We start from the raw sequence: 14,387 nt of genomic DNA on the forward strand, positions 1-14,387 counted from the left end.
ATTTACCATCCCACCCTCACACTCAATGAGAATATCCTCTCCTAAGAATATTTGGAATATCCTCTCCCAAGAATATTCTCACTTTGCTCGCAAAATCACTTGTTAGGGATTAGACCACTTCCACCCTCACTCGGCCACGTTAAACTATTTCAAAAAAATGTATAAATAGAATACAGTATTTTTACCAAATCCAGTAGATAAGTTTTTAAAATACCGAAATCACGTATCATAGTTTCAAAATTATCAAATCACGTACCCACTTCCCACTTTACCCTCGCAAATCAATTCGACTGGAAAAAAAATCAGTCGATTTCTGTGTGTTTGAAAAAACTCATCAACCAGTTTCGACCAAAATTAGCTGATGGACCTAAAGACCTTGAAATGACATGAAACCAATTCATATGCGTTTATCTAGTTCTCCTAATTGTAAAAATACTATCAAACATCAATTTGACCCAATATATTGAGAGCAGTGATTTTTTAAACACGAATGTGTCCGAAAAATTAATTTGTATTTAAAAAATCACTGCTCTCAATATATTCGGTCAAATTGATATTTGATAGCATTTTTACAATAAGGAGAAACTTGATGAGCACATGGAACTGGTCTCATGTCATCTCAAAGTCTTTAGGTCCATCAGCCAGTTTCGACCGATATAGGTTGATGGACCTAGAGACCTCAAAATGACATGAAACTAGTTTCTTTGTATTCATCTAATTCTCTGTTTGTAAAAATGCTATCAAACATAAATTTGACATAATATATTATGAGTAGTGATTATTTAAACATAAATGTATCTGAAAAATTAATTCATATTTAAAAAATTATCGCTCTTAATATATTCGGTCAAATTGATGTTCAAGAGAGAGCATGAATATAATCATAAAAACTAGAAGAACCCATAGGATTTGGTTTCACTTCATTCGGAACTCTCTAGGTCCATCAACCGATTTTGATCGAATGAACATATATTGATTTTATTTAGGTTCATTCAGTTATAGTTTCAAAAAAATTACTGCTCTCAATATATTGCGTCAAATTGATATTTAATAGTATTTTTACAATCAAGTGAACTAAACGAGCATATAGGAACTGATTCATATCATCCCAAGGTCTCTAGGTCCATCAGTCGGTTTGTACAAAATTAGGTGATAGATTTTTTAAATAGAATAAAATTGATTCGATTGGGAAATAAATTAATAGACTGATTTATTTTTCTAGTCGAATTTAGTTGAGAACGAAGGTAAAATAAAAAATGGGTATATTGTTTGATAATTTTAAAATTACGATGTGCTTTAGATATTTTGGAAAGTTATCTAGTAGGTTTCAGTAAAAGCTGAATAAAATATGAATTGTCTTTTTTATTATTACAATTCTAATAATTACTTGCTGACTAGAAAGAAACGGCTTATCCAATACGCCCGCGTCATATTCCTTTGTGATTCGACGAATTATTCACCGTTGGTTTCCCATCCAACGGCCTCAGTGAACTCCTGGGTCATTTTTTTCTCCACTGCTCTCCAGTCTCTCCGTCCCTCTCTAGCTCCCCAGCTTTCCCTTTCAGTGCGCTCTCGCCTCGCCCGCTTCCATGGCTTCCTCCACCTTGAATCGCTGGGTGAGGCCCGAGGTATGTGATCTTTCCTTTCACAGATCTTTGCAGGTCTCTCTCCCTTGTGGCTTCTTCTCATCGCGTCGCTTGCAGATGTTTTTGTGCGGTTTTTTTTTAAATTTTTTTTAAAATTTTGTATCGGTGCTGTCGATCTTTTCGTTGTGATCAGGTGCTCCCTCTCTTTGCTGCGGTCGGTGTAGCGGTGGGGATCTGCGGATTCCAGCTTGTTCGCAACATATGCATCAACCCGGAAGTGAGGTACTTCGTAGATCTGAACTTCTAGTCCAGTTTATCTTGATGGAATTGAATTTTCCAACCTCTGGATCGACATAGGGTTAATACTCATGAATCAATTGTAGCCTATACGAGCAAAGAAATTTGAGGAAAAAACGGCATATAAAAATTCTTTAGGCGAAAGGGAAAAGGAATTAATGCTTGCCGAAGGTTGATGATCACAAACATAAGAATCTTTGTCCCAAAAGAGGAATATATGAACCCAACATAATTTAACAAAAGTATTAGAAATTAAGAAGAAATAGATTGAGAATAATCAGCGTTTTCATAAATACTTGTGTGAAATTTCAGATAAATTTTGGATTAAACTTCTGAGACATTTATTGCTTGTAGATGAAACTTGGTCGTCATTGATTTCATGCAGGAACATAAATGAGTAATCTCAAGATTCTCCACTGGTAAATAGTTGCGATTTATGCAAATCCTTGCATGGAAGGTTGATTTTAATATAAATTACGAACCAAAACTAATCCATTTAAGGAGCTCAAAAGATGAATAGTGCACAATACTGTTAATTCTTGTATTTCCTATTTATTTTTCTTGAATTTTTTAAATGTATCATTGCATCTTTCTTCTTCCCATAATTTAGAAAAACTTGCATTCGTTAATACGTATGACTCTAGTAGCTGTTTCGCACTAGTTTCTCCCTGACTAGAGTTAGTTGCTTGTTTTCTGTAGCAAGGAAAGGGTGTTTTTAGTTTCTTTACAATGTTTCCTTGTATAGATGTTTTTGTATCGAGAGTTCAAGACATCTCATGAATATCATTTATATTAATATAAGAAATCACATCTGACTTTATGTATATTTCACTCCTTACAACAAGTTGCTATATCTCATGTGCTAAAAGATTGCAAGTGTAATGTTAGTTCAAACTAAATGCTTTTATTGGTCAGTTATGTTCTTTTGAGGATTATCTTTCCGATGAAGCCAGTTGTTTTCCTTCCACAGATCATTAATGCAGTATGATGGTCCTGAAACTATGGTATTTGGGGGATTTTGGAAGAAATGGGACTTGCTTGTAGTAACATCATGATACACCGAAGTGTAGGATTTAACTTGCGCCTTAGTTTCTACAACATCTGACTGTTAGAAATATCTAAAGCATGAATTGTTCTCCGTACATGAATCTAAATAACTCATATAATTCTACACAGGATCTTTTCATTGATATATAGCAAAATCATGAAAACAGATAAATGCGGAAGCAAAATAAACTGTAAATCTAAACTGAATCGAGGTTCTAAGCCATGATCTTGAAGTTGCCGAATCAACCCAATGATCAAGAAGCAAACCAAAAGTGAGCTTGATCTTCCATAGGGGTTAAGGTGAGCGTATCTCTTTTCTGGATGGAATGAAAAGGAGAGTCAAGATTCTCATAACCCATAATGAATACATCCATTAGATCATTTGTTAGGTCTATCCGTAATGATAAGCTCATATGTTACAAAATAACATGTAACCCCATGGAATGGAGAAACAAAATCCAACACTGACTTGATAGTCCTGCTTCTAGATGTGAATAGTTTCTCTTTCTTGATCTGTTGGTAGCTGATGAGAACAGTAGATTCATCTTCAGCTTCAGTTTTTATTTCACATGTATTAATGAATGTGCTATTGTTGACCTGCAGGGTTAACAAGGAAGGAAGAACTGCTGGAGTTCTGGAGAACTATGCCGAAGGAGAAAGATACGCAGAGCATGGTCTTCGTAAACTTGTGCGCAAAAGGGCCCCTGAGATCATGCCCAAACTTAACAGTTTCTTCACTAATCCATCCAAATGAGGTATGCCAGAGAAAGCAGCTTGGAATGTCAATAAAACTCTAGTTATGCAAACTTGATGCTTGTTGTTGTGGCTTTGAAGGCTATGGTTGTGTCATCTATCTATCTTTCCTTAGTTGTCCGCAAGCACTGTGTATTTTCACATGGTTCTTCAGAACTTCTTGGATCTTAGCATCAATCTTGTACTTAATGGTCCGAAGTTTATCTTTTGATTTATATTCCATCTCGTCCGGGCCTACAAAGATCGCTCCGGCGATCAGCCTTTTGGTGCACCGTCGCGGAGACTCCACACCAAGTCCTTCAGCCTGCCAGGTTCGCAGCTAGCATGGAGTCCACTTAGGCTCTTGCAAGGCTGAAGATTTCCTTATTGCTCATCGGACCCATAGTGTATGTTGTTCTAAGAGGAGCCAATCCATGTGTGAAATGACTTAATTTATAAAGAATTAATTTATTCTTTGTTACCGGATGATTTTATGATCAAGTTATGAAAATAATATCTTCCAATGGAAGATAAAGACATAAAGTTACGTATGATAGATTTAAATGTGGTCGGACTCTTATTTCAAATCTCGTATTTATGGGAGTTTTGTGTTTCGAGTTATTTTTTATTCCTTATAAAAATAATACATTTTTGTTTTTTATCAAATAAAAATTAATTCTAATAACTCTCTTATTCTAAATATAATAGTGCAATTTATTTAGTCTAATTAAATTACTCTAAAACTAATATAAAAAATATGATTACAAATTTAAGGAGTAATCTGAATAATGCATAATTTTATTTTAAAATTGCATAAATGTATTCTGACAACTAATGACAAGGTAAATTCAATTTGTCAGTGTATAAGTAATTTAACATATATTTGGTATCGAGATGTAAAAGGGGCGAACAGAGCCAATAATATCGTATCCTTATCAAAAGAATAGTACGATCGGAGGAGAGAAGGCAGAGGAATCGACCGAGGGAAGGACGATGAAGAGATCCGCGACCGACGGATCAGCGGACGACGGGAAGCAAAAGCGGCTCAGATCAGCTGGAGGAGAGGCGGATCGGGATCGGGATCGGGCCGTTCCGGTGCCGGAGCTTGGCGAGGACCTGGTGCTCGAGGTGCTCAAGCGGGCGGACGCGCATACGGTGGGGAGGGCGGCGTGCGTGTGCCGGATCTGGAGGCGTCTCGCGGAGGACGATCGGCTCTGGGAGGCGGTGTGCACCCGCGACTGGGTCAGTCTCCCCTACAGCGAGATGCAGCTCCGCTCCGTAGTGCTCGGCCTCGGCGGCTTCCGCCGCCTCCACTCTCTCTTCATCCTCCCTCTCCTAGGGCATCGCCCAGCGGCCGCTTCCCCTTCTCTCGCCCCACCTTCAGCGTCGCCCATATCCCGCCGGCCTAATTCGCGAACGGGCAAGGATGAGGTTCAGCTCTCGCTGGCTCTCCTCTCCCTCAACTTTTTCGGAAAGCTAAATTCTAAAAGCAACCGAGGCGGCGGCGGCGGCGGCCGAGGTAGCTGAATTCGCTCCAATCCCCTTCTAAAAATCTGTTTTTTATGGCTTTTTAATGTTACGACTGGATCTTTAATTTATCAAGTTCTTCTAATTGTTGCGTTTAATCGTTCCTACTCATCTCGCCGTTGTTTTTGTCTCACTGTTCAAATATCATCGCCCAAAAACTGGTTGCAAATTGTTGATGAGAATTCCAGGAACTCGAGGAATCGTTGAGAGAAGATAAAAGGTCAGTGGATGTGCGAAGAGGAAGGAAACGTGAGAAGAAAAAAAAAGTATTTTTTTCCTTCTTTCTTTATTCGTTGCAGTTGCAGTGTTGCAGAGTGGTGGTCCGGACAGGGGGGGTTTGCAGTGGCATTGCGTGGTTGGGTTGTAGTGCTTGCTGAGGACAAAACAGGTCGACACAAACGACAAACACTTGGTAGCTTGCGTTGCGAGTCCAATGTATTTAGGTAAAAAATCTTTTTGGTTTTTTTTAATATTGAAGGATGATGAATAAGTTGGAGCAGCGTTGGTTAATCTTATTAGGGGTTGTTCTTATTTGATAAGATAGCCGATCGAGTCAATTTAAGTTGAACCTATTTTTAAGTTGAAGATAAAATGAATCTGATATTGTAAGGTGGATCCTTAAGTTGGGTTAAAGTCTAGGACACCGGGTGAATCATTCTCATCAAGGCTCGGCTCCTCACTTAGCCAATGCAAGTCTCAATATATAGTCGATCGGATAGAGTCGGTCAGACTTAAGGGACTTAGCTTCTAGCTAGGGGTGTAAATGAGTCAAGTCGTTCGTGAGTTATTCGAAGCTCGATTCGATAAAAACTCGTTTAATGAGGCTCGTTAAGATAAACAAACCAAGCTCACGCTTCACAATATTCGGCTCGTTAGTTCGTGAACATGTTCGTTAAGCTCATAAATTAACTTTTAAATAAAAAAATAATAGTTTTGATATTAAATTTATAGATTTTATATTCTACTTATGAAAAACATGGATAAATATATTAAATTTATTTATTAGAATAAAATTATAAATTTTAACAAGAATATTATAATTTTTTTTAAAATATATAATTTAGTTTTTAATGAATATTTAAATTTATAATTTATATTTATTAATCTCGTTTAGGCTCGATAAAAGTTTGAATGAGCTCGTGAGCCATGAATATATTCGTTAAATAAAACTCGAGCTCGGCTCGATTATAAACGAGTCAAACTCAAACATTCAAGAGTTCGGCTCGATTACACTCCTACTTCTAGCTCTCTAATACAAGTTTCTCAGTATACATCGGGTTGGACTTAGAATCGATCGGGCTTAAGGGACTTAGCTCCTCAGTTCTTCAATGCAAGTCTCAGTATACACTCGATCGGACTCGGAGCCGGTCGGGCTTATACGACTTAACTCCTCAACTCTCCAATGCAAGTCTCATTACACAACCAGTCGGACACAGAACCAGTCGAGTTTAAGGAACTTAGCTCCTTAGCTCTCCCATACAAGTTTCTCAGTATACATTCGGGCTCAGAGTTAGTCGAGCGCAAGGGACTAGCTCCTCAGCTCTCCAATATAAGTTTCTTAGTACATAGTCGGTCGGTCCCAATGTCGATCAGACCTATGGAGCTTAGTTCTCCACTTCTCATGTGTAAGTCTCACAACATATAGTCGATCCGCTACAAGGCATGTTGGACTGCCTCCAAGAGACAGCATTGTTAGAAAATCAACACAACCTGTCAGAGAATAACAACTACTCATCAGGGAATATTTCGTTACTGGGGCATATGCAATAGAATCTTCCTTTGAGGATGATCGTACAGTTTTCATTACTTGATGTTACTTGACACATTCTGAAAGCAGACATTCTCAACTGTCGTCTCATTAATACAAAGGTTATGAAAGACGGTTCATATGCATGTAACAAAAATTTCCTCGAAGGATGGTCACATATTTTCTGTTACTTGACATATTCTGACACCATTCTTTGACGTCTCATTAATACAAAGGTTACGACAGACGGTTCATATACATGTAACAAAATTTTCCTCGAAAGATGGTCACATATTTTCTGTTGAAAAATGATATGCTCAAGGAAAGAATCTCAATGAAATGCTCAAGGATAGACATATAGAATGATGAGATCCACAAAAAGTAAAATGGTGGGCCATGAATTTATGTGTCTATCCTTGAGCATTTCATTGAGATTTTTCCTTGAACATATCATAGTTCTTTTCTGTTACTTGACATATTCTGACGCCAGACATTATTTGACGTCTCATTATTACAGAGGTTCTGAGCGTTAGTACAAAAAGGGGTTCTCTCCTTTAGTCATGTATGTTTTTTAGGGAATACGCATCTACGCCACTATTCACCTTCTTCTCCACTTTTTGCTCAGCTATTGTATTGACTTGAGCGTCAAAGTGTCTGTATCACGGACCCCCTCCCTAGTTCTCGCTCTAACGTTTTTCTTTGCTCTCTTTACAGTGTGCGTAGGAAGGAGTGTCATGAGTCATTTTTTCTCCATCTCAGAATCTTCTCCTAGTCAACAATAGAATCATCTGCTCAGCGTACCATGTCCATTAATTTTAGACAGGATCAGAAGCAAACTACTGAAATGATTATTTAAAGTTGACTTTATTATTTTTTTACAAGTTTCACTTTGATTTAAGCTTGAGTTTGAATGTTTGATACATTTACATATTATCCAAACTCAAAATTTAAATTTGTTAGATTGTTTAAAAAATTTATAATTTTAAATTGGATAATATAAACTCGTTTATTCATTTTCAAAATCTCATTTATTTACTATATTGATAAAATTTTTATTTATGAATATAATTTATAAATTTTATTTGTGAATATTGAGAATTGGAATTTATGAATGTCAACATTAATAAATTGAATATGCATATATTAAAATTGATTCATTTTAATAAGTTATTTAAATTTATTTATTTATTTAATTATAAATATATATATATATATATATATATATATATTCAAAAATGTAAATAAATTTTTATCAAATAAAATATAATAAATATAATATAAATTTTCCACATGAATTGATTTATAGTCTTAAATTTTATATTATATTATAATAAATGAGACACCTTTATAATATTGAATGATAATAAATTAAGAGATGTTTTTTTTTAAAAATAAATTATTTTATTTTATTGTTGAAGAAAAGCATTAAGATATTTTATGAGAACACCTTCATAATACAAAATAAGTGACATTAGACTTAAAATATATTCATTTGTCATAGAAATCATCATTATTAAGATGCTTTGAGTTAAAATAATTGACACTAAATAAAAAGGATGTTTTTTTATTATCATCATTATTAAAAGAGCATTTTAATTGAAAAAATAATATTTTATTTATAATTTTCAATCTAAAATATTTTTTATTCACATTTGGTTAAATTATATAAATATAAATTGTCAATTTAATCTTTAGTTAAAATAACTAGTTAAATAAGTTGAAGTTTTGATCAAACAAACTAGTTCAATGAGTTCTAAGACATACAAGAGACCTGGATTACGATGCATATTAAATTATTATATAAGTATTTAATCTCTAGCTGATGTATTTATAGAATAATCATGAGATGATGATGTTTTAGGATGTCTATGGTAAAAACTTCTCAATTTACATGACCCATGAAAAAATTCTGATCGATCGCCCATGTTTAACACTACCCGGTTCATCTGTTTTCGGATCCACCGACTGAGGCGTACAAGGATATTTTGGTTTAAAAAAAAAACTATAGGTGAGGTATTATTTTAATATTTTTTAAAGTAGGACATTTCCTTTTTATAATAATATTATGTCAAAATAATTTAATAATTCAAAAATAACATATTACAATTTCAAATATGAATATTTGTGAAATTATAAATTACTTTATTTTAGTACAAGCGCTATATAAGTTTCTCTAAATATAAACTTTACTTTAAATTTTATATTTTACATTAGAAAATCTTTACGTCAGTTATTTTATATATTCTTTAAATTTAGATTTAATAGTACTTTTCTAAATTATTTTTAAATTTAGATTTAATAGTACTTTTCTCAATTTAGTAAATGACACCTATTTCTTAAATATTAAAATATTATTTAATTTGAGAAATATTAAAATATTATTTAATTTGAGAGAGAAAAAATAAAAGAAATGAATTATATAATGAAAAATAAATATTAGAGCATCTCCAATGTAAGATTTGTTAAATATTTATTACACCAGGGGTTATGGTATAATGGAAGAGTATTCAGTTGTCACTCGGGCACCTACTAAAGATATAAATGAACCAAGCCGTTCATGAGCTATTCGAAGCTCGATTCGATAAAAGCTTGTTTGAGCTCGTTTAATTAGGCTCGTTAAGATAAACAAACCAAGCTCAAGCTTCACAATACTCGGCTCGTTAGCTCATGAACATGTTTGTTAAACTCATAAATCAACTTTTAAATAAAAATAATAATAATTTTGATATTGAATTTATAGATTTTACACTCTACTTATGGAAAATATAGACAAATATATTAAATTTATTTATTAGAATAAAATTATAAATTTTAATAAGAATATTATAATTTTCTCTAAATATATAGTTTAATTTTTAATGAATATTTAAATTTATAATTTATATTTATTAAACTCATTTAGGCTCGATAAAAGCTCGAATAAGCTCGTAAGCCATGAGTATATTCGTTAAACAAAGCTCGAGCTCGACTCGATTATAAACGAGTCAAGCTCAAACATTCAAGAGTTTGGCTCGGTTCGGCTCGATTACACCCCTAGCACCCACGATAACTTATAGGTTGTCCGTCCCGAGTACTTCCTAATTTATCCCCGTGGTATGTGAAAAACTTCCATGGGATCAGACCGGTTGTCCTAAGTTCAATACTAATTGATCTTATTAATTATTTTTTTTATCAAAGGTTTGTAAAAATTAAAAGACCCCAATAAAAAAGCTTTTATTGATTGTGTAGGTGAGGTTTAGGATTTTTAAGTTCAAAAGTAATTTTTCAACCCCATTTTTTTCTTTGAACGTCAAGTCAATAATTAATAATAAAATAATATTACATGTTTGACTCTTTCAAAATAATTTAAAAAAAAAATATTTTATGAAATATTTAATTATAATATTTTATTTTATTAATAATTATTTTTCCTTTTAGAAATAAATATATTCAAAATAAGTTAAAAAAATATACAATTGTGTCTAATTAAAATAAAAATGATAAGTTTATTAAATATTAAATGAAAATGATAAATTTAATTAAATTAAAAGTTATTAATTATAAATAAATTAAATTAAAAATTATAATTAATTAAAATATTAAATAAAAATTATATAGAGATATTAAATAAAAAATAAAAAATAAAAAATAAAAATATATGATTTGTCATATAGGAGACATATATTACTTGTAATATATGTTTTTATAATTGTAATGTGACATTGATGATTCGGTCGATAAAATTTTTCTATTGGCCATCAAGGTAAATCGGGAAGCATGGTAGGCAGCCTAGGAGCCTAATATCTTTTGGTTGTGCCCCTCATTAGGAGAAAAAAATTCTACAAATATACTATAGCTGGGGATCAAATCGTAAATGACTGAGTGACAATGACCTGGATATCCTACTATCAAGGGCGGATCTAGGCGAGGGCTGGAGGGGGCTGAAGCCCTCGCCAAGATTTGCCTGAGAAAGAGCTAAAGAGGAGTCACGAGAAGTTCTGTGTCCGGCAGCGGCGTGAGAAGCCGACAACCACTGGACAAAAAAAATGAAGCAGCGACATTTTCATCTTGTTTTTCTTTTTTTTTTAATAAAATTTATAGGCCTTTGCAGCCCAAGCCCAAATGCCCAATAGGTCATGTTTTTTTTGCCGTCAGTTCGTCAATTGCACTTTCTCCCTCTTCGCGATCGCGAATCTCGACTCCGCCTCAGCAGTCGGCAACTCGACGCTTCATTCCACCGTCCGTGGTCTGCCGTTAGCGTCCTGTCGTCCTATGTCCGTCGGTCCACCACCCACCAGTCCGACACCCGCCGGTCCACCGCCCGCTGCTCCGCCTGGTGGCGCCCGCTGACTGCAGCAGCCAGCAGCTGCCCTACCGCCCACTAGGTTCACGGTCCGCCGCCTCCCTCTATGGTTTTTTCTCTACTTTTATTTTGTTTTCTTGTGTAGTGTTGAATGTTGATTCCGCCGTCTGCCGGTCCGCCGCGACACCGCCGACCAGTCTGCCGCCCGTGGCCCCGACCCGCCTGTCCGCCGGGGCGTCGCCCATCCACTGCAGCAGGCCAACAGTTGCAAGCCGTTGTTGATTTGATTAATGTTTTTTTTTAACTTCCTGAAATCCAAAAAATAATACCCTGTTGTTGTATGTTGAAAGTGAGAACTATTGTGATTTGATCCTAACAATTATTTAGATTAAGATTAAAACTTGTTAATTTCATTGCAGGACTCTATGCATTTTGTCCGGGATCAGAAGGTTGTTATTTGGCTCTTCCAGCAAGTACAAGTTAAGGATCTGTCTTACTCTTGATTTACAACATAGTTGGGCTCAAGTCATTCACATAATTCAAGGTTAATTTTTTTTACCTTTCTTATTTTTTTTTTACTTTTTTATTTCAATTTAAATTAAGGAGTTTAGGGTTTAAATTAATTGTGATTTGTGAATATTAATTTAGTTACATCATATACATGACTTTATTTTTAATTATTTATTTATGTAGATTATGGAGAGGTTTTTTAAACCTAAACATTTTCGTGAGGGTTCTTCCAATGATCCTAATATTAATGAAGTTGTGGAAATTCAATCTCATGTGGAATTAGATTTAAATAATATTGTTAGTGATTCTGGATTACGAAAATCAATTGAAGAGTTTGATATTTCTATTCGAGATCAAGTCCGAAGAGAGTACTTGACTAGGGGGCCCTGCCAACCAATTGGGCATATGTATCCAAAAAGATCTTTTGGTAATCAAGAAAGGAGTTTTCAAGATAGTTGGTATAAAATATATACATGGTTAGAATATAGCATATCAAAAGATGCGACGTTTTGCTTATGGTGTTATCTTTTTAAACCATCAAATAAAGGAGGTCGATATAAAGAGGATGCCTTTGTAAAAACAGGATTTATTAATTGGAAAAATGCTTTAGAAAGATTTAATTTGCATAATGGTGCCGTAGATAGTTGTCACAATCATGCTAGAGTACAGGTTGAATCTTTTCAAGATCAAAGACATAGTGTTTCAAATATATTACGAGCACATGGGCGAGATATAGAGGTTTCTTATCGCACCCGTTTAACAACAATGTTGGATGTTACGCAATTTCTTTTGAAGCAAGGACTGTCTTTCTGTGGACATGATGAGTCAAGTAATTCTTTAAATAGAGGAAACTTTCTTGAATTGCTTCAATGGTACAGTCAACGAAATGAGGAAGTTTCAAAGGTTGTTAATCAAAATGCTCCCGGAAACAATCAAATGATTTCTCCAGCAATTCAAAAAGACCTTACGGGTGCTTGTGCCTCTGAGATCACACTTTCCATAATCGAAGATATTGGAAACAATGTTTTCTCCTTAATGGTTGATGAATCTCGAGACATTTCAGTGAAGGAGCAAATGAGAGTTGTTTTGAGATATGTGAATAAAAGAGGACAGGTGATTGAACGATTCCTTGCAATTGTACATATATCTGACACTAGCTCTTGTTCTTTGAAGGATGCTATCGATGCTTTATTTGCGAAACATGGATTATCATTATCTAGACTGAGAGGTCAAGGATATGATGGAGCTTCAAATATGCGGGGTGAATTCAATGGGTTGAAATCTCTCATTTTGCAAGAAAATCCATATGCAAGTTATATTCATTATTTTTCTCACCAATTACAGTTAGTTATTATTGCTGTTGCCAAGAATAATCTCAATGCGAGTGATTTTTTAACTATGTCACTATGATTGTTAACACAACGGGAGCATCATGTAAAAGGAGAGATCAACTTAGGCAAATTGAACATGATAGGATTGTTGCAATGTTGGAGGGTGGAGACATTAGTACAGGCAGTGGCAAAAATCAAGAAACTAATTTAGTAAGGCCAGGAGACACTCGTTGGGGATCACACTACTTGACATTGGGTCGTCTATTATCTATGTGGCCTTCAGTGATTCAAGTGTTGGAGAATATTTGTGATGATTCTAGTTCTTTTGATAGTAGAGGGGTTGCCAAAAGTTTGATTCGGAAAATGGAGAATTATGAGTTTGTTTTCATGTTGCACTTGATGAAGATGATATTGGGAATGACAAATGAGTTGTCACTTGTGTTACAACAAAAGGATCAAAATATTGTCCAAGCCATAAGTTTGATTGAGAGTGTGAAAGATCAATTTCAAATATTTAGGGAACGCGGATGACATATAATTATAGATAAAGTCAACACATTTTGTGAATTGAATGAGATCCCAGTGTCGGAGATGAAAGACAATTGTATGATTGGTGGACGTAGAAGACAAGTCATCACCAATTTGCATCATTATCGTGTGGAGATTTTCTATCGGGTATTATTTCTAAAAAAAATTTATTATTATTATATTCATCGATCATAGTTTTTTTACTTATTAATTATTTTTTTTGTGAATTACAATGTTAGGTTGTTGATTCAGTTATACAAGAGATGAATACTCGTTTTTCAGAAGTTGGCACAGAATTGCTTAGTTGTATAGCATGTCTTCATCCAAGGAATTCTTTTTCTGAATTCAATGTTCAGAAACTCGTTCGACTTTGTGATTTATATCCTGAGGACTTCTCAACAAATGATTGTATAGTTATTGAACAACAACTTCAGAATTTCATTCATAATATACGACAGGATCCAAATTTTTTTGGAATTGAAGATTTGGGAAGTTTTGCTCAGAAAATTGTTGAAACTCAAAAAAATCAAGCTTATCCATTGGTTTATCGTCTGATTGAGATGACATTAGTTTTACTAGTTGCGACCGCTTCTGTTGAAAGAGTATTTTCTGCGATGAAGACGATAAAGACTGATTTAAGTAACAGAATGGGAGACGAGTGGATGAATGACAGTCTAGTCGTATACATCGAGAAAGATATCTTTTCAACAATTGAAAATGAGCAAATATTGCAGCGTTTTCAAAAGATGAAAAGCCGCAGGATGCAGTTACCTCCTCTTTCTTATCCAACGACCACCTAA

General features: G+C 34.4%; 3 protein-coding genes across 3 annotated transcripts; all 3 read left to right on the forward strand.

The window, feature by feature from the left end:
- Window positions 1-1,468: 1,468 nt before the first annotated feature.
- LOC122034378 lies at window positions 1,469-3,898 on the forward strand. The gene is made up of 3 exons (XM_042593609.1): window positions 1,469-1,628; window positions 1,780-1,868; window positions 3,534-3,898. Exons 1-3 carry the CDS (start codon window positions 1,590-1,592, stop codon window positions 3,682-3,684), a joined length of 279 nt encoding a protein of 92 aa, XP_042449543.1. The 5' UTR covers window positions 1,469-1,589; the 3' UTR covers window positions 3,685-3,898.
- Window positions 3,899-4,567: 669 nt separating this feature from the next.
- Window positions 4,568-5,300, forward strand: LOC122034377 (F-box protein GID2-like). The gene has a single exon (XM_042593608.1). The coding sequence runs from the start codon at window positions 4,656-4,658 to the stop codon at window positions 5,187-5,189; it is 534 nt and encodes a 177-aa protein (XP_042449542.1). The 5' UTR covers window positions 4,568-4,655; the 3' UTR covers window positions 5,190-5,300.
- A 5,737-nt stretch (window positions 5,301-11,037) lies between these two features.
- On the forward strand, window positions 11,038-14,387 carry LOC122033750. The gene is made up of 7 exons (XM_042592915.1): window positions 11,038-11,161; window positions 11,364-11,482; window positions 11,638-11,691; window positions 12,524-12,841; window positions 12,902-13,112; window positions 13,643-13,734; window positions 13,827-14,387. The coding sequence occupies exons 1-7, from the start codon at window positions 11,038-11,040 to the stop codon at window positions 14,385-14,387; spliced, it is 1,479 nt and encodes a 492-aa protein (XP_042448849.1).

This window comes from Zingiber officinale, chromosome 11B (assembly GCF_018446385.1).
Source record: "Zingiber officinale cultivar Zhangliang chromosome 11B, Zo_v1.1, whole genome shotgun sequence".
NCBI classification, from domain to species: Eukaryota; Viridiplantae; Streptophyta; class Magnoliopsida; order Zingiberales; family Zingiberaceae; genus Zingiber; species Zingiber officinale.